General features: G+C 35.9%; 1 protein-coding gene across 3 annotated transcripts in view; it reads left to right on the plus strand.

Annotated features, from left to right (window-relative positions):
• The window catches only part of LOC131078662 (metal tolerance protein 4), a 43,853-nt gene that overhangs the window by 13,305 nt on the left and 9,015 nt on the right, over positions 1 to 21,533 (plus strand). Inside the window, exons 1-3 of one of the 3 annotated variants that reach the window (XM_058016410.2) lie at positions 180 to 877; positions 4,912 to 5,084; positions 7,735 to 7,933. In XM_058016410.2, the coding sequence (XP_057872393.2) occupies positions 694 to 877; positions 4,912 to 5,084; positions 7,735 to 7,933 (556 nt within the window). In that variant the 5' untranslated portion in view covers positions 180 to 693. Of the gene's footprint in view, positions 1 to 179; positions 878 to 4,911; positions 5,085 to 7,734; positions 7,934 to 21,533 lie in introns of those variants that run through there. The other 2 variants (XM_058016411.2, XM_058016412.2) reach the window with 2 other exon arrangements.

Raw genomic sequence — 21,533 nt, forward strand, 5'->3', positions numbered from 1 at the left:
CAATTAGGATATACTTAATGTCAATTTAAAAAAAACATATAAAAAATTGATCTACAGTTAAAAACCAATAATAATTGATTATTTAAATATTTTGAGACAAATTGTAATCATTTTGGAATAATGATTCGCACAATTAGAATGGTTGACTACACGAACTCCGTTACGAGAGATCCCATGCACCTCATCCATGTGGCAGATGTTTCATGCATAGACCCACTGGCCGGCAATTTTCATTACATCTAACGAGTATCTGATATTATTTAGTTCTTAATAATTCTTAATAGAACAGTACGAAGAGGTACCTGATAGCAGTCTGGCTGTCCTGCTGCTCAAGAATTGTCCGATACCACACGTTGGGGCAAGGCCAGCCAGGAGCATCAAGACCTGGTCACATGACAGAGGGGCTTGACCATTTCTGGCTTGTCTTTCCATGTGACCAACGCAACGACACAGACCACTGAGCTTCTTTATGGTTGCCGGCCCGTGGTCGGTAATTTGTTTGTGGTCTGTATTGAGGAGTATAGGTGCATCATCTCCCGGGAAAGATGTCCAACGGCATATGTGCCGTGTAACTAAATTTAGCGCGATATTCAACATTGCTGCAAATTCGTGTGTTGTAGTTGATAAAAATTTGCTGTGATAGCAAGATACAGACATTACTGCTTTATTCTTTGATTGGGAGTCGAAAGAGAAATGGGGGAGACTTGGGTTAGTGCTCCTCTTTTAGAAGAAAGCAGAATAAAAATAGAGGCGGCCGACGAGGGAAGCAAAGATTCTTTTTCTGCTGCTCGAGATAATCTCTTCCTAAAGTTTCCTGCCTCCTCTAAATCAAATTACGACGCACTGGATATTCATTACTTGAAAGAAAAATCTAAAGGTAAATTATTGTTGCTTTACATTGCATACGGTATCAGTCTCCGAATGCTTTTGTATAATTTGTTGAATTTGAATAGGTGTTTTTTATATATATATATATATATATATATTCTACTTTTCATAATGTTTACAATATTGAAACCCAGAGATATGGAATTTAAATAATATATGGTAAATGGTGAAATCCCGCTCAACGAGTCATACTCTGAATTGCAATCTGGTTTTTAAGGGACTTAAATATACAAGCGTATTTTTGAAATATATGGATGAGATGAAATGTTAACAACTTTTATGCTGAAGTTGTCGCTTAGGAAATCGTATTGATTTCTGTGTAAGATTGTTTATAACTTTATTTAATATGTAAAGAACATATGGTAAATGGAAAGAAATCCCGGACAAGGAGTCATACTTTGTACTGCTTTCTTATCTTGAAGTGACCAAAATATAGATGAGATGAAATGATTTACAACTTCGAGGCTAAAGTTGTCGCCTAAACAATTGTATTGATTTCTTTATAAGATTGTTTCTGGCCCTAGATGCTTGATCGTATGGGCTGCTAGGCTAGAATTGTGAACACAGTCCTCCATCCTATACATAGATATAGTATGACCCTCGTATATATTAAAGAGGGTCAAGCTAGTGCAATTTTTCACTTTTCTCTATGTAGCATACAGGATGTATCTTTGCTCATATTTATTAATTATATAAAATTAGAATAAATGAATTTAATTTAATTTGAATATAATTAATTTTTAATTTTTAATTAATTAATAATTACGGTGAAAGGTCCATCCACATCCGTGCATCCTGTAATGGTGGCTAAAAGGGTTCTTGGAATTTCTGATGTTATGATGGTTGAAAAGGTTCTGGGAATCTCTGAAAGGCTTCGGGATTCTCTGACGTTGATCCCATCTATGTTGGCCTTGTGACCGCGGCTGCGTTCTTTGAAAGTTGTAGGCAAGTTTTTTGAGCGGTAAATTTGGTCCAGGTTGTTTTGAATCTTTAATAATAGATATGTTAAATTTTTAAGCGCACCAAGTTCAAAGAATTGTCTGTGCAGGGCTTGGCATTTCTCTGTGCAGTTCTCAGAATTGTCTGGTCTCCAATGACTGATAAGTGTACCCTGTTAGAGTATTTTTCTAGAGTTGATCTTTCAAAAAAAATTATTAAGCATGGTTCTTTTGCACCCTGAGCCTTACCAGCTTGAAAAAATCTCAAATTCTGATAGTCAGCTTTGTCTATTGTTTGCGTGTTAAGGTTCTGTGAGTAATCTTCATGTTTAACACATTCTGAATGGTGGCATTTTAGAGTCCTTGGAATCTCATAAAAAGAATCAAAATACTATAGCTGTATTACCATTTTCATAGGGTTTGGTGATACAACTTATAGGCACCCTGATGTAATCTTTCTCATGCCCACAATATGTGCTATTTTCTTTGTCTGGAAATTTAGGTTGAACAAGGCATTAAAAGTATCTGCTAGTGTACCAACAGCATTTTTATGGTGGCCTCTTTTATGTTCATATGTTGTTGCTTGTATTTTCATGTACTCACAGATTAACAATGGAAGCAATTTTGATATCTGGTTATCAGCAGTTGGTCTTTTAACTCTATGCCTACATCTTAAGTCATTCGATGTCTAATTCAAGCTGCATATCAGTATTCTGACATTAAGTGGTACACTCGAATAATGCTCAGAATTGAGGGATACATCTTAGGAATTGTTCCAAATTCTTTGCATTGATACATTTTTTAAATTAAATAGTGCAATCTGTTATTTAGAGATCAATGTTTGGAGGAGCCAAGTTGGCCACAAAATCATACGGAGTCTTTAAATATTGCATTGGTCAAAACCACATCATGCTATTCAAAGATGATCCGAAAAGTGAGATTTCTTAACAAGCACATTTATTCCATCATAAAAAGAAACTGAATCTTGCATTTTAAATGTAAAAGTTGCTAACAAATTTGCATTAGGAAAACTTTGTATTGAATATAACTTTTTCTTCACATATTGACAATATTCAAACATTATTCAAGAACAAATGGAATTTTTTTTGCAATGCTGAAGCAAGTAACTTTCATATACATCTTTCTGATTCGCTACTTCTAATAATTTCAAGCAATGAAGTAACATAACATGTAAAGAGAAAGAGAGACTTAAGAGTCTACTGTAGTTTGGATGCCAGAATTGAATCACAAGTCCCGACATGAATTTGCGGAGGGAGAGCATCATTCGAGCACTTTTCCTCCTACCACAGGCCTGGTGGTCACCCGCACACCTTCCTAATGGAATTGGCCTTAGCCTTAATGAGGGTACAAACACAGGAATAGGTCATGGTTGCCACTTGAGCCTGGTGTTGTATCGTACACTGGTCTAGTTGGTCACACAACTATAGACCCCTGCTAATTATGTATGACCCATGCACTAGACTATGTAACTGCACAAGGTGAACTGACTGAGCGCAACCAGACCTTTGCACCTCCTTGGCCAAAGGTTTTTCTTTTTATAAACACTCATACATGGAGTACAACCATTTGCTCACCCACCCTTACTCAAATTGGATTCTCTGACTTCCTATTGTTTAGGACTAATTAGTTTGTCTAGCATGGTTGACAATAAATTCTTGGTCAAGCATTCATGTGGTTTCCATTTCCGGCAACTACCTTTGGTTCTCTTGCCAAGGTTACATATGGATGATATAGTTTCACTTAAACGTGAATACAGTTAACCCTCAAGTAGGAAATCGCACATCTTTCACTTCTCACATTTTTGTGTCTAAGTGAACTTACATGCTTTGAACAAGAAGGCATATGTTGACTTATTATTTACCTCTATGTGCCTAGCTGGCCTCATCTAGCTAAGATTTAATTGAGTCTAAGCACTCTGAGGTTCATAACGAGTTAGCAAAATCTAGTTTTTCTAAGATGTCATTAACATATTACTTTATTTGGAAGGGAACATTTCAGATATTGCAGCTTCTTAAAGTCTGCTCAAGACTCATTACAGTTTTCTTGGGGTTTTCTTATCATATTACTTGTTATGACCGCTTAGTTTTCAAGCAACTAGAGAAGCATATAGCTCGGCCCCTGAACTTGCATGATTCATACAATAGCACAAACTACAAGGTTCTTGTTCAAATTTGTGGTTATATCCAGTTATTTTAATTGTTAAAGATTGTGAGATAATCTCACGAACTTAGTTCCCTATTTGTATGAGCTCCTCATCATCCAAGAAAAGACTCAAGACAGAAATTTTGTTTAGAAATATAGTCAAATTTTACTTACATTTTGTAGCCTTTATAGCAATTAAGCCTAGGTCAACTAAGATAAACATTTATTAATATATTCAGGCCAACTTAGTAAGTTGTCATTGATGACAAGAAGATGAAGTCGAGAGAAATGTTATTGATTGTATACAGCGATCCATATGCAGCGGTTTATCCATGGTGGTTCATTGTTGTTGATATTGTGTGTCCTTGTTAAATAACTTCGTGGTCTGTGATATTTGGGTTGGCATGTCCTGTACTAGTGTTCCTACCTTTGTTTGGAATGACAATTGGGAGGGTGGGGGAATGTTGGGAACATTACATCTTAGTATATTAGTATTAGATTAATATATAATTAAATAAGTGTTAGTGGTTCATAGTTAATAAATAATTTTTTGTTAGAGTGGTAGTTGTTTAGGAGGTCACTTGAGTGGTTAAAGGAACGGATTTTTAAGACAATGCAAATTAAATTTTAAGATAGCGTTTTTGTAATCCTGAGTAATATAGCATTTTGTGTTATTCTTTCAATTCTGATGTATTTTTCTTGTCATTCCATGTTCCTAGAAATTCAATTCATGTTAACTTATTGATTCCAGGAATCTCTCTTTATGTTTATAATAATCTCTAGAAACTAACTAAGATTTTCATTGTTTAAAGTTTATTAAATATAATAATTACAACGTTGTTCACTTGCAAGTCGCATCAGTTTAATTAGTAAAGAAAACCTATGAAAAGACTTATGTATCTCTCCATATTACTTTGTACAGGAGAGAAAGATTACTATGAGAAGCAACTTGCAACCTTGAAGTCATTTGAGGAGGTTGACTCATTGTGTGGAGAAATTCATATTGATGAAGATAAGGAACTCAAAGAGGAACAACAACATGAATTCGCTGTGAATATATCAAATATTGCCAATGTCTTTTTGTTAGCCTTTAAGGTGAAGTATCACATTGTTGTTATCAGCATATGTAGATCTAAAGTGCAGAGGATGTTTTACAATATGTGTTGACACTTTCATCTTGAATAAGGAAAATAAACATAGTGGAGTTGAATTCTTTTTGGGAACAATTAATTCAAAATATTGCTCTTTCGAATTTCTAACTATGATATTTGATGTCATTTCATATTTCCTGTGGGTTGGCTAGTTACATGTACCTATCCTTTGTTAAGAAGTTCAACTTTACTAGTTGAAAATCACAAGGAAATTTGTATCTGGTCCTTAGGTCCAGAAATTAAAGGAGCGCGTGGTTTATGTTGTTTAACTTTAACTTTAAATGAAAGGACATTAAACTGTGAAAATTACAACATGCAGGCCGTTTAAACTTTCCACATATATCAATTTATCAAGACTTTCAGTGTAGAAAGGATTTTATCCATTATGGTCTCTTTCCTTGGCTTGTCATTTAACTTTAAACTTTATTAAAGTTTTAAAGTTTAAACAACAAAATTCAAGTCTACAGGTTGTTTATATTTATATTGAGTATTATTAATATTTAATATAACTATAATGAATTGGAGGTAGGGACACTCCCTCAATCAATTTGCAAGCAAGGGAACAACAGAAATGAAAGGAAAAAAATCAATTTACCAGTCACGAATCTCGTGCTCGCTGCACTATTCATTCCATGAAATGTGAAAGTGAAAATTGAATAAAGTTTTTAACTTCAGGTTAAAAAAAAGATTTTTTTTCATTTGGGCGAGTTTTTTCATGGAAAATTTGTAGGGTTTTGGCTTTTTTTGGGCGAGATATGAGGGAAAATGCTGTGATTTTTTACAAAAAATCAGTGGCGAGTTATAAGGTGAGTCGCTTGGTCCAAGATCTGACTAACAAGTTTTGCAAGTATGATACAAACATTATTGAAGGCCTTTAGATGCACTTTTAATTAGTGTTTTAGTATATGTGGGATTTGACTTGTGTGTTTTCAAATCATATTTAGAAATCTCCATGAGTAATCATTTACACTAATGATATTTTATTTCCTCTGTATGTTAGTAATAATTACAAGGCAAGGAAACCTATCCATGCATACAAACATTATTGAAGGCCCTTACATGCACTTTTAATTAGTGTTTTAGTATATGTGGGATTTGATCCATGTGTATTTTAAAGTCGTATCAAGAAATCTCAAGTAGTCATTAGCACTAATGACATTTTGTTTCCTCTTTATGTTAGTAATAATCACAAACACCTCTATGCATTTCTTGGTAGAAGGGAGGAACAATTAATGTTCAACACTTTGGGCTTTACACTGTTTAGCATCTTTCTCCATTTAGAAAGCTTCTGGAGCATGCAATTCCTGATAGGACACCCTTATCTTGCATGTCTAATTAGTGTTGGATCAACCCAATTACAACCTATTCATGCATACATATGTTAAGTATTTGACGGTTTCACTGGCATTTAACATGTACAAATAACTAGTTTGTACTTGGGTTGATCACACATTGGTTGGACTTGCAAGGCAAGGGTGACAATAAGCATTATTTCCTCCTAAATCTTTTCCAGTGGGGAAGGAGGGTGAAGAGCCCCAAGTAGTAAACATTCACCGTTCCTTCCCCCTACTAACAAATACTTAGACTCTTGTGTGCTATGTAGGCCCCCTTACCATCAAAGTATTGCAAACATATGTGAAGAAATAAAATCGAAATTTCATTAATGTAAATAATTACTCATGCAGACCATCTTGAGATGAATTCAAAATAAACATGGGCCAAACCCAACAAAATTAAAATTCTAACTCAAATCAAGTTATGGAGAACTGTGTTGAAGGATCATCTGGCATATGAAATGATAAGTTAATTAGCATGAAGCCAATGAGACCAACATGTCAATCAAGACCAACTGATAAACAACTATATGCAAGCACACAGTATAAATATAAAATCTTAATAACTCATGCCAATTATCAAATGAGTGGAGATAAAATCACATTTGTGTCCATGTAGGTATGAGAACAGACCATAATATTCCATAAGAAGAGGGTACATAATGTAGTGGTTGGCTTGGAGTGGAATGGTTGAACTACTTTGGCAAAGATCCAAACTATAAAAAAAATTAAATTCTCTTCTCAGCCTTCAAAAATAACTAAGGCAATAAATGAATTAATTTATAAAAAGGATTGGGATATTTAAGATCATGTTTAGAAACTACCATACATATGCAGATATTTCTTATCTTTCCATGTGTTCTTTTGATTTCCTATTTTCAGAATATCATTCAAAAGGTTAAACAACAGGTGGAAATCATATTGAAATGAAACAAGCCCCTACTACCAAATGTTCCGAGGGAGAAAATCATGAAAATTTCTTAGTATTATGTTCATCAAGATGCTCCAAGTCATTATTTTTTAGTTCATATCATGGGCAGAAATATGGTGCTGGTACATGGTTCAAATTGTTTTCATTATGTATCTTTCCTAAAGGAGAAGTGAGAATATCTTTTCTGGTAAATATAACCTTGGTGAATTGAGAAACTTATGTCATGCCTGTATTATGTAAATGAAAAATTTACATAGGAAAGAATCTGAATAGACAAATATATATTGTAATGAAACATTTTGGACTGATAATGTGTACAATATTTGCAGATATATGCAACAGTGAAGAGTGGATCCATAGCTATTGCAGCATCAACATTGGACTCCTTACTAGATCTTATTGCAGGTGGAATCCTCTGGTTTACGCATTTGTCAATGAAGAACATAAACATCTATAAGTATCCAATTGGAAAACTTCGTGTGCAGCCTGTTGGGATTATTATATTTGCTGCAATAATGGCAACCCTTGGTAAGTAGTTATGGACTTTTAATTTGTCTCTATTAGCCTTAAAATAAATTTCATAATGCAGAATGAGGTCTGAGATGGCTTAAAATTGCTGATATTTTACCCTTAAATGTAAAGATTACACAACATAGAGTATTTGACATTAGTAGTCTTCAATGGGGAAAGAGGCTAGATTGTGAAACCCTGAAAATCCCAAAGTGGTGGATTAAATTCATTGTTCCTCTTGCCTACTCACAAATGCCTACAGGTGCCTGTTTGTCAAGAGAGTCCCCTTTCTCTATAGTATATAGAGGTCCAAGCAACCTCAGAAATTCTTTAAACTAGGCTTGGATTGGAGTGGCAGTTGAAGGTTTCAGACTTCTCTGTTTCATGTGTTTCCACTCACAGTTGCTGATGAGTTGGATTTCTTCAGGGTATATTTGGTGCATGGTGGTTGCGTTTTTTAGTAGTATCCATTTTTGTTTACTTCCATTGCTTTAGCATATTTCTCCAATAGTTTTTTTGAAGCTTGGTTCTTTATATATGAAGCGTGGTTGTTGTCTATTAAGCACTACTTAATCAAACAACTCTTTAAATTCCACCCAAGATGTGCTGGTCAATTGTCCTAGGAATATGTTGAATTATTATAGTGTATGGTGTTTGCGTTTTTTAGTAGTATCCATTTTTGTTTACTTCCATTACTTTAGCATATTTCTCCAATAGTTTTTTTGAAGCTTGGTTCTTTATATATGAAGCGTGGTTGTTGTCTATTAAGCACTGCTTAATCAAACAACTCTTTAAATTCCACCCAAGATGTGTTGGTCAATTGTCCTAGGAATATGTTGAATTATTATAGATAATAATTGAGTTCAATTAAACTTCTAAGTGTCTGGATAATAATTTCTGCGACTGCAGTATTGTTCTTAACAATTTCATACTTCGTAACATATATTAGAAATACCTTTGAAACTTATACAGGAGTACTTTGCCTTCCCCTTTGTTGACCTAGCTATAATTTGAAGATAAATAATATTTATAAACCTATGCAAGAGAAACAATTTTAACTGGGTCTTAAATTCAGTAGAAAAAAGTAATGACAACCTGACAATATGATAAGATTATTTACCCTAAGGAACCCAACAAAAACAACACTCAATATATTAACTCAAACTTTCACAATACAATAAGTTATTTTGCAATTGAGTGTAACACTATTCTATGTGTGAGTATTTATACACCCATCACTATAGGAAACCATTAAGCAGCGTTACAATACAATGGGTATAAAACTATGGGCAAAAAAATTACCTAGGGCCCAAAAATTGTGGCAGGGTGTAATATGTATTGTCAATAAATGGTGTAAAATATGCAAAGTACATGACACATCCAACAATTCTCCCACTTGTTGAATACTTTGCATAGGGTTTCAAACATACATAAGTCAATTGATAGACTTTATCAACAAATTAGCAACATTCCCCAAGTTATCAACCTTCTTGTCTTCAACCATTTCTCTAACATAATGATATTGAACATCAATATGTTTAATCCAAGCATGATAAGTAGGGTTCTTTGGGATTGGATTGCACTTTGACTGCCATGACATTTGCACACAGATTTTTTTTTTAAAACCAACATCTAAATGCAATCTCTATAACAATATAACTTTCATTTCATGCATGAGTGGTAGCCATGTACACAACTTTTGTAGTTGACAATTCAAAAATTGCCTATTGATAGAGCTGTGAAAAGTAGAGGACTTGTATTAATGTATATATGTATACACACACACATGTACATATACATGTATACAACCTACTTTCTATTGCAAATATTTTAGAGATAATATTAAATTAACAAATTATATCTTCAATAACTATTATATGAGGCCCCTATGATTAACAAAGAAAATGCTAACAATCTTCCCTTATTATATCATTTTCTCAAGGGCACAAGTTAAGTAGTGTCAAAAAGATTTGAACTTCACATCTATAAGTGATTTGGTCAAAATGTTAGCATGCTATTTGTGAGTAGGATAAAAATCAAGTTGAATAATTCATCTTTGAATGTATTCAAAGATGAAGTGACATTGAACCTCGATATGTTTTGTATGCTCATAATATACTAGATTGTGAACTAATTTCAACACACCTTGTTTATCACATAATAGAACCAAAGAAATGAGACTCGGACTTGGCAAGGGTGACTCAACTCAAGACTCAAGACTTGGCAAAAAAATTGGCGTAGACTCAACAAAGACTCGACAAAGTGAGAAATCCAAGGAATTTAGAGATTTTTAAGGATTTAAAACTTGTTTCACGCACCCTTTATTAAATAAACCTTAAAGACAAAATAATATCAGCAAATAGAAGCTAATTTGAATACACACACAAGTATACATCGATGACATAAGTATAAACACAAATTGTAGTTGAAGGAAATGACACACTTAGAGAATATATAAATATTGTCAAATGTATACAAAACTCATGGAATATGAAATCCATGACATCAAATGTTCCAAACAAATATCAAAACAATAACTACAAGTGTATGGCTTAAAGGAGCCTACATCCCTCCTACAAAGGTGTCTAAGGTAGGTCCTGGATGATACAACAACCATAATCTCTGCTTGTTACTCTACGCCACCCTCACCAACATCAGTTGTGCTTGTGTCTGATTGTGCTCTATCCTCCTCTACCATGGTTGCAGCCTTAGCCTCTCTATCTGCCTAGTCAACTCAATCAAGGTCTTCGTAACTAAAGATAGGATTCGTAGCCTCAATTATCCACCCAAATTCTAGATCAACAACCTCCTCTAGCATGATCGAGGTGGTGTCATGGTTGTAAACCTATTTGTGTCAAACGACGATTGTAATGAACATAGACTAGATCATTCAACATTTCCATGGACAATCTATTGTGTTTCTTGGGGTGTATGTGCTTAAAAATACTCCAATTGTGCTCACAACCCGAAGCACTGTATGATTGGTTGAATATGCGGATGGCAATCCTCGGAAGGTTTAGCACCAAACATTTGCCACCATCTAATGGAGATGAGAAAAAGAAAAAAATCAATCTAATTTCCAACTTTACGTTTCAAGTTCAACATTTAATAATAATATAAAAAGAGGAAACTTTTATTATATTTTTAAACTTAAATTATGCCCTTAAATATTTTCTTACTTGGTTGCAATGTCGTCTGACTATCTTTGCACATTTGATGAGAAAAGAGCTCTCCTTGTGCATTAGTAAAGGCCTCTATTTGATGGACTATATGGCTGGTATCACTAGGCGACATCTACTCTATCACTAGGTAGAGTGTTACATCCCATTTGTGCCCTAGTTGTTTTTATGCTACATTTACACCATGTTGTTTGTGCCCTAGTTGTTTTAATGCGATATTACGCGATGTTAATCATGCCCTAGGAGTTTCATGTTAAAATCAAGTGATGATGCCCTAGATGTTTATGTTATAACTGAGTGATGATGCCTTAGATGGTATTTGTGCTCAATACAGTGAAATGATGATTTACAACTGTTAAATTGATGTTTTGATATTTATCATGATGATATTTAAGATGTTTACTTTGTTGATAATATTTTTGAAATGTCAGAATTATGACAAGATTTCAAGTTAACTGTTTGAACTGGTCAAGTGTGTGTAGGAGTTTGTCATCCTCTGAGAAGGGAGGAGAAGTATCATTAGGTTGAAGATAATGGAAAAGAACTCATGCCATCTAAAAAACCATGACAGTAACTTGAGTCAAGTTGCCTTTCTTTGATCATGTTTTTCGTCAACCTGTTGTATCAGGTAACCCTAATTTGGTCTGAATAGGTGTTTTAGGTTTCGCATCTTAAGTCTTGGAATATCGATTTTTAATTAAATCGATATTGCAATTGGCATCTATTCGTAAATGTGTATATATATATATCGTATGTAAATACATGTATACGAAAGTATGTATATGTACGTGATCAAGATCAAAATGAATACGTCCATATACTTGCTCACATAGATATGTTTACATGGAATATATAAATTCATATATATATATATATATATATATACATATATGTGTTTAAATGCTAATGTTAAACGAAGAAAGTGAATTTTTTTGAAAAAGTTTCATAAGCCGATGATACTTGTATAGTTTCGAAATAAAGGCTAAGTTGACAAAGGGCGTTGATATTTGCAATGGATTATTTTAATCATCCATGGGCCCACTTAATCTTATTTTGGCATTAAGCCATGTATCGAATGGCTGGGTTAAAAAAAAATATAAACTCAATATTTGTAATGGTGTTGCTAAAATATTTTTATCGCCTCATATTTTTAAGCATTTCATGAAAACATCTTTGGCATGACTACTATCTTCACTGGGAAGAAACAAGGGCACGAGATGGGCGTGAATAATGGGGAATGGAATTCTCGTGATAGCTAGAGGAATTAGGGGAAAAAGAAAAGAGATTATCTGATATCGTGAAGGACACAGGCATTCTATTTTTTTGGAGGCAATACACATTTATTCGGGGAGAGTTTGGAAAATATGGGACCTGCCTATTGTTCTTTGGGGGTTTGGGTTTGCAAAAATAAGGAATACGGAGACGCTTTGTTGCTTTTGGAAGTTTTGCTAGCAAAAGTTAACCTGGTAGGTGTTGAGACATGGACCAGCTAGGACTCGAACCTAGGACCTTCCATACGCTGCTGGAGTGCTCTACCACTGAGTTACTGGCCCCTCTTAGACCAATCCATTGTCAGTCCGGGTGTGGCTTATTTCCTACACCAACACCCCCCCTTAAGCCACACCTCTCGTGTGCTTGGGGCTCCTAGCCTGGACTTGGCTCAGATAGCATGTTGAGACATGGACCAGGTAGGACTCGAACCTAGGACCTTCCATACGCTGCTGGAGTGCTCTACCACTGAGCTACTGGCCCCTCTTGAACCAGTCCATCGTTGGTCCGGGTGTGGCTTATTTCCAACACCAATAGTAGGCGCTAGATATTCTTGATGGATTTTGCAAAAGGCATGGAAAAAGGGCATGGTTGGGAAGGAAGCACAGTAAGATATTCTTTTTCTGATAATCAGGTCATGTTATATTGACAAAACCAAGCTACCTTGTTTATTCTTCCACTCTTTCTTTTAGAGTTCAAATTCATGATAGATTTAATTGAAAAGAAGAAAATACAGAAATATTTTCTGTTCTTATTTGATTTTATTGAGATTGAACTATCTGGAATAGGAATAATGTAAATGCTCATGGATGTTGAGTAGGGTTTGAGGATTCATTTAATATTTATGAGAATGTGTTTTTCTCAGTAATTAGCACCTAAAGGTTGTAATTATATGTTCTGTTTTGAAAAATATTGCAGTCACCCTGTATAGTACAGGGTTGGCAGAGAATAACTCTTAGCTAAGAGTTTACTCTATTAAGTAGTATACTGTACGGCTGTGAAGGCCTCATTAGAACATTAGATTTTGGTAAATCAGTTATTGATGGAATAGAGCAGAGAATAAATCTTTGGTTGAGATAAACAGTATGGGCTGGAGATACTAATGTTAGTCAATGGAGACTTGCACCAAACCCAAGTTAAACAAGCCCACATAAGTATGGGGTTAATTTCTTTTTAATGTATACTTAATATGGAAATAGTAGAGTAACAACGCTCAGAATTAGGGATGTTTACATCCAGGAAAACTGGAAATCTTTGTGAAATCTGTATCATTATTATTCGGTTTCAGAATTAAACCAATATGGAGAAGATTCATAGCTGTGTTAGCTGCCTTAAACAATTAAGGAATGTTTCTCTCGAGTCACTGTCAGATTAATTCAGATATGAAAAATAAAAAGGGTAGACAGGCAAGAGCAGTCTTATAGCATAGATTTAGTACAGATTATCATATACAAAAACAGTATGAACAGTTGGATAGTTCATAGTCAACTAATTCTCAGGAAACATGATTGATTCCAAAATCTTAGAATGGTTATGGGAGAACCAGCAGCTCTAAAGCCCCGACCTACCTCTTTCATATCACAGTAGTTGATTAAAATCAAAACCCTGAAACCGTGAATTCAGAAAGGAGACGGTATACTCATAAGATCAGTAAGGTCTTCACCCTCAACAAGAGGAAGATTACTGTTTCCAGGATTCAAGCTAAGCACACTTAATTTTGTGATTTTTATTTGCCTTATTATTTACACTTCATTGTTAAGTACCGTTGTGACCTTTTTCACACATTGCCCCATTGCAAATGGGGACCCTCCTTGCTTTTTCTTTTTAGGGTTTTTGTTAGTCTCGCAACCTTCCCGACACCATTTTGTCAAGTTTGAAAAGTCTGAGTTTTGGAAGTCATTAGTCAGTCTGTGCAAACCATGGTCAGAATAGAGTCTAGACGTCGTCAATGTACCTATAAAGTTCGAAGAACGAAGATTGCAATTGATTTGGGTCAATTTGGACAACTTTCTATTTTTGGAAAGTTTTGCTTTTTTGCTTTTTCCTTTTTTAGGAAGTTTCGTTTTTGGCAATTTAAGCACGATTCCCGAAATGGCTAGTTTTAGAAAGTTTTTCCTATTTTTTAGGGACGCTTACTTTTTCTATTTTTGGAAAGGGATCTAGGTTTTGCACTGTTGGCTCTGAGTTACATTGAAAATGATCAAGAATTCCACTCAAAATTCAAGTTTTGTCCTAAAAAGCTAAGTTCCTAGATTTTAGGGATCCACAGGAATTCGGTGGATAAATGGAGTATGAATTTCAAATTTCAAGAAGATCCGAGTTGAAATGCATAAGTTATGGAGATTTTAAATCTAGTTATGGTAGGGATCAACTCTCTCCAAGTCCGCCCAGCAAGGATGTTCACATGGTCAAGGGTCTCTTGAAGTCCGCCCTCATGATGTTAGAAAGTGGAAGACATCTCGTGAAGTCCGCCCTCAATGGTGCATACCTTCTTCCAAGTCCGCCTACCCATGGTGCACAACTTTGATGAACTCCTCCATGTATGAGGTGCATAAGTGTGGTGAAGTGCGCCCTCCTATAGGGAAGACAACAAATGAAGTCTGCCCCATGATGGAGAAAGAGAACAAATGAAGTCCGCCTTGGAAGAGGAACAAGTCTAATCAAGTCCGCCTAGCAACAAAGGTGCACAACTCCCCTCAAGTCCACCCTCATGGTGTATAAGATTGATCAAGTCTGCTCACACTTGGTGCATAAATGTCATGAAGTCCACTTTGGAAGGGACTTAGCTTGGTCATGGAAGCAAGGACGTCCGCCCATGTTGTGGTGCACAAGTCCTATGAACTCCAGCCTTGATTGGATGTGGTGCCCAAGTCTCTTGAAGTCCGCCATGTGGTAAGGGCAAAGACACGACTAAGTCTGCCTTGAAGAAGATTGAATATGGTGCAAAGGATTGATCAAGGCCGCCTAGGACTAGTTTGCAAAGTGGAAGACATTTCGTACAGTTCGCTTGCCAATGGTGCACAAGTTCCATGAAGTCCGCTTGCCTATGGTGCACAAGTTCCATGAAGCTCGCCCACATGTGAAACAGATTTCAAGTAAGACGTGCAAAGGTTTGATAAAGTCTGCCTAGCAATAGTAGAAGGCTTTGAAGAGAAGTGAAAGACTCTTGCCAAGTCCGCCATGTAGATGGAGAAGAGGTTCTTCCAAGTCCACCCTGCCTTGAAAATCTGATCAGCAAGCAAGGAAAATATTTTACCAGCTCCACCATGGTGAAGGAAAGAAAGTTTCAAAATTCGAGCTAGGGGAAAGAAGAAAGTTTTAGAAAGTTTCAAAATTTGGAAGAAGAAAGAAAGATGGAGTTCGATTCATGAACTCAACCTGAAAATAGAAACTTTCTCAAGGAACTAAACTCAAACTAGAAACAAAATCAGAACTTTTCCAAGCGACTGAGTTCAACTAAAATCAAAATAGAAACTTTCTTAAGAGACTAAACTCAACAAAGAAACAAGACATGTCTAGGTTCAATGAATGGAAGAAAAATAGAAACAAATCTAGTTCGAATTTGGAAGGACTGACTGGGTTTCTAAATGCAAAGTTCGAACTCTTTAAGAATGAATCATTCATTCATTTCTCTCATTCAAGCAGTCTGAATTTGGAGAGCGAGACATTTGAAGAAAGATTATTTCAGGTTTTCGAAAGCATTTTCAAAGCCTCAAGAATAGTTTGAAAATTTTCTAAGGCATCGAGGAGAAGACAAACAAGGGTTTTCTAGTTTGTTTCCTTACCTTTTGATGAAGATTCAAGGCATCTTCGGTGATTTTCAATCTACTTTTCAAAATTTTGTAGGAGATTTTCAGGGACTTAGTCTGATTTTCACATATTTTCCAGAATTCGAATCTGATTTCAACGTTTATTTCACAGATTTTGGGACTAAGTTGTTCATTTTCAGATTAATCAAAGACAAATTTCACTCCCAAACCTTCAAATCAGATTGAGTTTTCAAGGGTTTCTAAGATTTCTAATTGTTTGCAGATTGTTAAAGGCTAAAAGAGTTGAGGAATTGGAGTAAAAGGGACCAAAATCAGAGCACTCTGCCACCAAACCTTCAAAATTTGCACTCAAAGTTAGAATCTTAACTTAATTTCTTTTTGGTTTTGCAGATCATAGATGACAACTGAGGCGGGATCATCACTGAAAACACAAATGGAGTTTCAAGCCAAATTCTGAATTGAAGACAAGTCCACGAGCAAGGTTCGTCCAAGCATAGAGCTGGCCAAAATTTGGCTAAGTATGAGAAATACTTCACAAAGGGATTCTTCCCCAAATTTGAGGCACTTGAAAGAATCTCAAGGCATCAAGAAAGAAAAGTCCTTGGACTTGATGAAAATAATTTCAGACTTCTTGAGGAATTTCATCCATAATACCAGACCTATGGAAGCAATCAGGACAACTTCTTGAAGGATTTCATCTCCTAAAGAATTAAAGACAAGCTCCCAATCAAAATTAGATGGTGATAAGAAGAATCAAATTTCCATACTTAGACAATTTCTTCACACAAATTGGAGAATTTAGGGAAGACATCCAACACGCTGAGGTGGCTCCTCGTCATCTTCCAACCAATTAGATTGTTCTAGGTCAACATGTCCAGGTTCAATGAACCCAACTTATCCATAGAAGCTTCTAGAGGGCACACTTCACAATGTAACAACCTTCTATTTTTATTGTTGGTTCATATTTAGCAAGAAGGACAAGTGTCCCCAAATGTAATTTTCTCATTGGTTGAGGGGTAGTTAGTTGTAAAACTTTTGTTTGATCTCGACCGTTCAAAACTTTTGTGTGCCTATATAAGGTTTCCTCCTCTCATTTGGAGAGTGAAGTTTTTGAAATATTGTTGCGAGAGGTCATTTTGGATAATACATTGCTTGTGTGCTTCTAGGCCTTGTAATCTCTTTTATTTGAATGATTAGCAAGGTTTTTAATTTCTTCAACACAATAGTTTATATTTTATTTCATGTATGTTAGATGAATGCAAGATTTGATTAGTATTGATTTATAGTGTATCTCCGCTCATACTTTTGATGAACAGATGATTTTTGTTCATTGTGTAAAGTTAGTCTGAGCTTTCCTTTGTGTATGCTTAACTTCCGATCATAGGCACATCCCTTGAAGATTGCATCCGCTTTGTGTAGTTGTCCTAAGCGAGGCGAAGCAAAGTGTGGTTATTGAGTTCACCTAGTCAATACCGTCTCTTGAATTCCTAGGAATAGATTAGAACTTCTAAACCCTTGTCTCCTTTTCAGTTTTTAATGATCCAAGTCCCAAATGATAGAGCTTCATTGTCTAAACGTTCATTGTGAATTGAACAAGCCAAGCGTAAGTCCCTTTGTGTATTACCAGCATATCACAACACCCATTGAGCTTATCCACACATCAAGAACTGGCAAAAGAAACCTTGGAATCGCCATATGATCTTCTCACAATCTTAGCATAAGTGGTGATTTTTCAAGAGAGGATAGAGTGTCTTTGTGTAATATCCCAGTAATTTTTTTTTTGATTTTTTATCAATAAGAGATACACGCAATCACCACAACCCGTTAAGGTTAGAGAAATAATCCAAACTCCTGAAAGGGAACCCTTCCACCTTTTGTTCACCGAGAGCCCAGTCTGGGAGGGTGAGAGCATACGGTGTTCCGGGGATCATTAGCAACAATAATCAAACTGAAATTACAATGCCTGGGTGGCAAGCCAACCCCTTTTGCTTATCCAGCAGGATAGAAACCAAACTCTTGGCGGTAAACTGACCAAGGGAAAATGACAAGAAACTGAAATTCAATCACTCTACCGCGTATTTTAGCGGGAGGACATTACATTAAGCTATCACTCTACCACATATTTCAGCGGGAGGACCATTGTATTGAACTTATCACTCGACCACTTATTCAGTGGGAGGACTGAGTACAAAAACTGAATTACAAAACATAGAAGGCGGCAAGCCAGCCTCTTCCACTTATGTAGTGGGAATTACAAATAAAAGCAGAAAGAAGGGATGATCAGCACTACAAATAGAGATGAGATGAGAAGAGTAATTGCAGATTTCTACAACAAGACTATAATTTTCTGTTACAACTAATCTGCACGCTGAAAGTACAATTCAGCAGCCTATGGAAACATCAAAATACTCATAACTCCCTCATTTTTCACCCGAATCAACTCAAATCAATCCCAATCCCCCAATATAACACTAACAACAACATCCAATTCAAACTACAACCCAAACAACCCACTATTCATTTGGCACACATCCCAATGCAAGTGCAAAAACCCATGCTATACCAAGGAAGTTCGATTTTATCTAGTAAATTCATTGCTCATTTAAAACTGCTAAAAACTCACACATTGTATCGCCATGGCTAGGAAGGAAGGATGAGCCGGTACCCAGAATGATGGAGTCGCCTAGTTAAGAGGTGTGAGCAAAATATACTTTCAGCAATCCTGCGACCAACAACCAGAAACACTCAAATCCATCATAGAACACTCCATAATCTGCAACTCATTCACCAATCAGCAATGGGAGTACAAGGACACAGCTAGCTACTATCTTGCAAGTACGAAACTGAGACTTAGCCAGGAAGCCAACTTCGAAGCTCAGATTTTCAGTAGCCAAACCGGCAGCATAACGATGCAATTTTCAAAGATGATCCAAATGGGAGCCCAAGTCTCATATTTATAACTTCACTCAAATCCAAATGCAATTCCTCCAAATTCAACACCTTGCATTTGCATTTCATTCCACTACATGTGGACCCCCAAAAGTGGTGCTATTTCCCATAAGTCAAATCCCACGCCCAAGGCATGGACCCACAATATACTTTGGCCAATATTTAGAGATAAGTCACAAAATAATATTTCTTTCAAATAATTTGACATCTCCTTAATAAACATGAAGCTCGCCAAATACTTAGGAAAAATATGGACATTAATCCCAAATATAATAAATCAGTAGCAAAATCAGATTAATTAAATATTAAACCTTAGGATAAGGAAAATAATATTTAATTATGTCGCCAATGACTCCCGTATTGATTATTATCACAACCAGGATAAAACTGAGCCCAAACGACCACAAAACTACTACAGAATCAGACCCCTGTCTACTGCCAAAAATAGAATTGTGCCACACAGCCACTTACTAAAAATAGTAAGTCAAGCACTAATGCTCAGAAAAGCATGATCATCGCATCCAGAGGCAAAAGATGGAGAGCTCAATAGGGTAGTAACACCAGAATGGCCATTCCCTGACTTACTAAAAATAGTAAGTCCTCGTTTCATCAATGCTGGACCCTCATTCTTCATTCCACCTAGCCTACGGGTCTCAGGAATAGGCTAATGGACCACTGGAAGGTCATCAGTGAGAAGAGGACATTACACTTTGGACATTTGATTCTGAGTTTGGTGAATGATAAAACACACACTAACAAGTACCAAGAGAGTTTCTAGTGATTGTTAATGGTCACCGTATTTAGTTCCCCTTGAGTGGATCTATGACCTGCGAACCCAAGTGTTACCGTGAAGGGTGGAACTTCTTCACACCTCAGTGTGATTGCACCAATTTGAAAACCTTTGGGCCAAGGAGGTTCTCATACCAAAGCATCAATCAAGATGGTTAAGTTATCTTCAACCTAGTAAGAAATGACCAACTAGAGTAGTATTTCAATGCTCATTAATGCAGTTGGGCATAACAAATATTATAGGAGCACTTAGACTTTTAGTAAACATTACCTCAGTGCAAAAAGGTTTGATAGACAAGGGAGCTTGTAACGCCTCTTAATGCAGATAGTCATATGTATAGAAATACATAGCTTCATAGCTTCCTAATGCAGTTTGGCATTCAAACAAAAATAAATGGTTTCACTAAATGGTACAGTAGCAACATGAATGCTCATAATACACACAAAACATAGAAACTAATGTTGATGAGGGAGATAGCAGCCTGTTGCCTATCTCATCTTTTCCACACTAAGGTAAGTTTATCGGTTTTAACCATGCTACAATAAAACTAGAAGGGAACAATTTACACCTAAAATAAAATAAGGCCTTTAACCTCAGGATGAGGTAGAGTACTGGCTAATACAATCAAACATGCCAGACTATGGAGAACTATTGACTGTTCGGTATTTCATGTAATATTCATGTGTGGAAAAGGGCATCATATGTTAATCAATTGCAAACTTTATGGCAAATACTAGTTACTAAAGGCCAAGTACGGGCTGCTTCTATTGTGTAAACAACATTGAGACTGTGTGAAATATGAACTATTCGACTGTTGTACTTGTGAGAGAGCAGGTTGCTAGCTCAAGGGCACAAGTATGAACTCTGTATTAAATTAATCTAGGGTTTTGTCAAAGAAAGGTTACATTATAAGTTATCTCAAGTTTGTTGACCAGCATGGGAAACTTGGGTCCAAGCATATATGACAACCTCATTGCCTTATAGAGCTAGAATGCAGTTAGCATAGAGACATACATAATGACTTGAAAACCTTCAGGAATTTAAATTTGTCCGAGTAAAGTTATGAACAATAACTTCTTGAATTAGCGTCAACCAATTTGTTAATCCAAATACACAACCTAGTCAGAGGTCATGATAGTTAGGGGTAGCCTATGGTGTATGACCGACTAGGGATCTGTGTAGGATTATCCACCAGTTCATATGGCATGAGTTAGACTTTCTGTTACCTCCCTGCGAAGGGTCGGGCCAATCCAATCGGATATGGCACGGGGGACTAGTAAGTCCGTGGTTGGGCGAAAAAGCGCCCTAATGATACTTTCCCTCCTCATTGGTCTGATGGTAAAGTAATGAGAGTTCAGGTTATTGGCATCTGGAAAAATGTATCTTCTAAACCCTCTTTACTTTTCATTTTGAAATGTTAAGTTTTCAGTTGTATCTTCTCATAGCTTAGATCTTTGAACAATTTAAGATTTCAATTTTAAGTTCAAGTTTCAGTTCAGTGTTAACAAAAAAAATAAAATTGCAAGTTTTTCCCTTCTTTTCTGCTTCAAAGATGTAAAAGTTGTTATTTCAAATTTGCATAGGTTGTTGCATGTTACATAGAGTCCATTAAGAACCTCCTCGTATGCATTGAAATCAAGGTGGTTTTGGAATGTCGGTTT

The sequence above is a fragment of the Cryptomeria japonica genome, chromosome 2 (assembly GCF_030272615.1).
Source record: "Cryptomeria japonica chromosome 2, Sugi_1.0, whole genome shotgun sequence".
Lineage (NCBI taxonomy): Eukaryota > Viridiplantae > Streptophyta > Pinopsida > Cupressales > Cupressaceae > Cryptomeria > Cryptomeria japonica.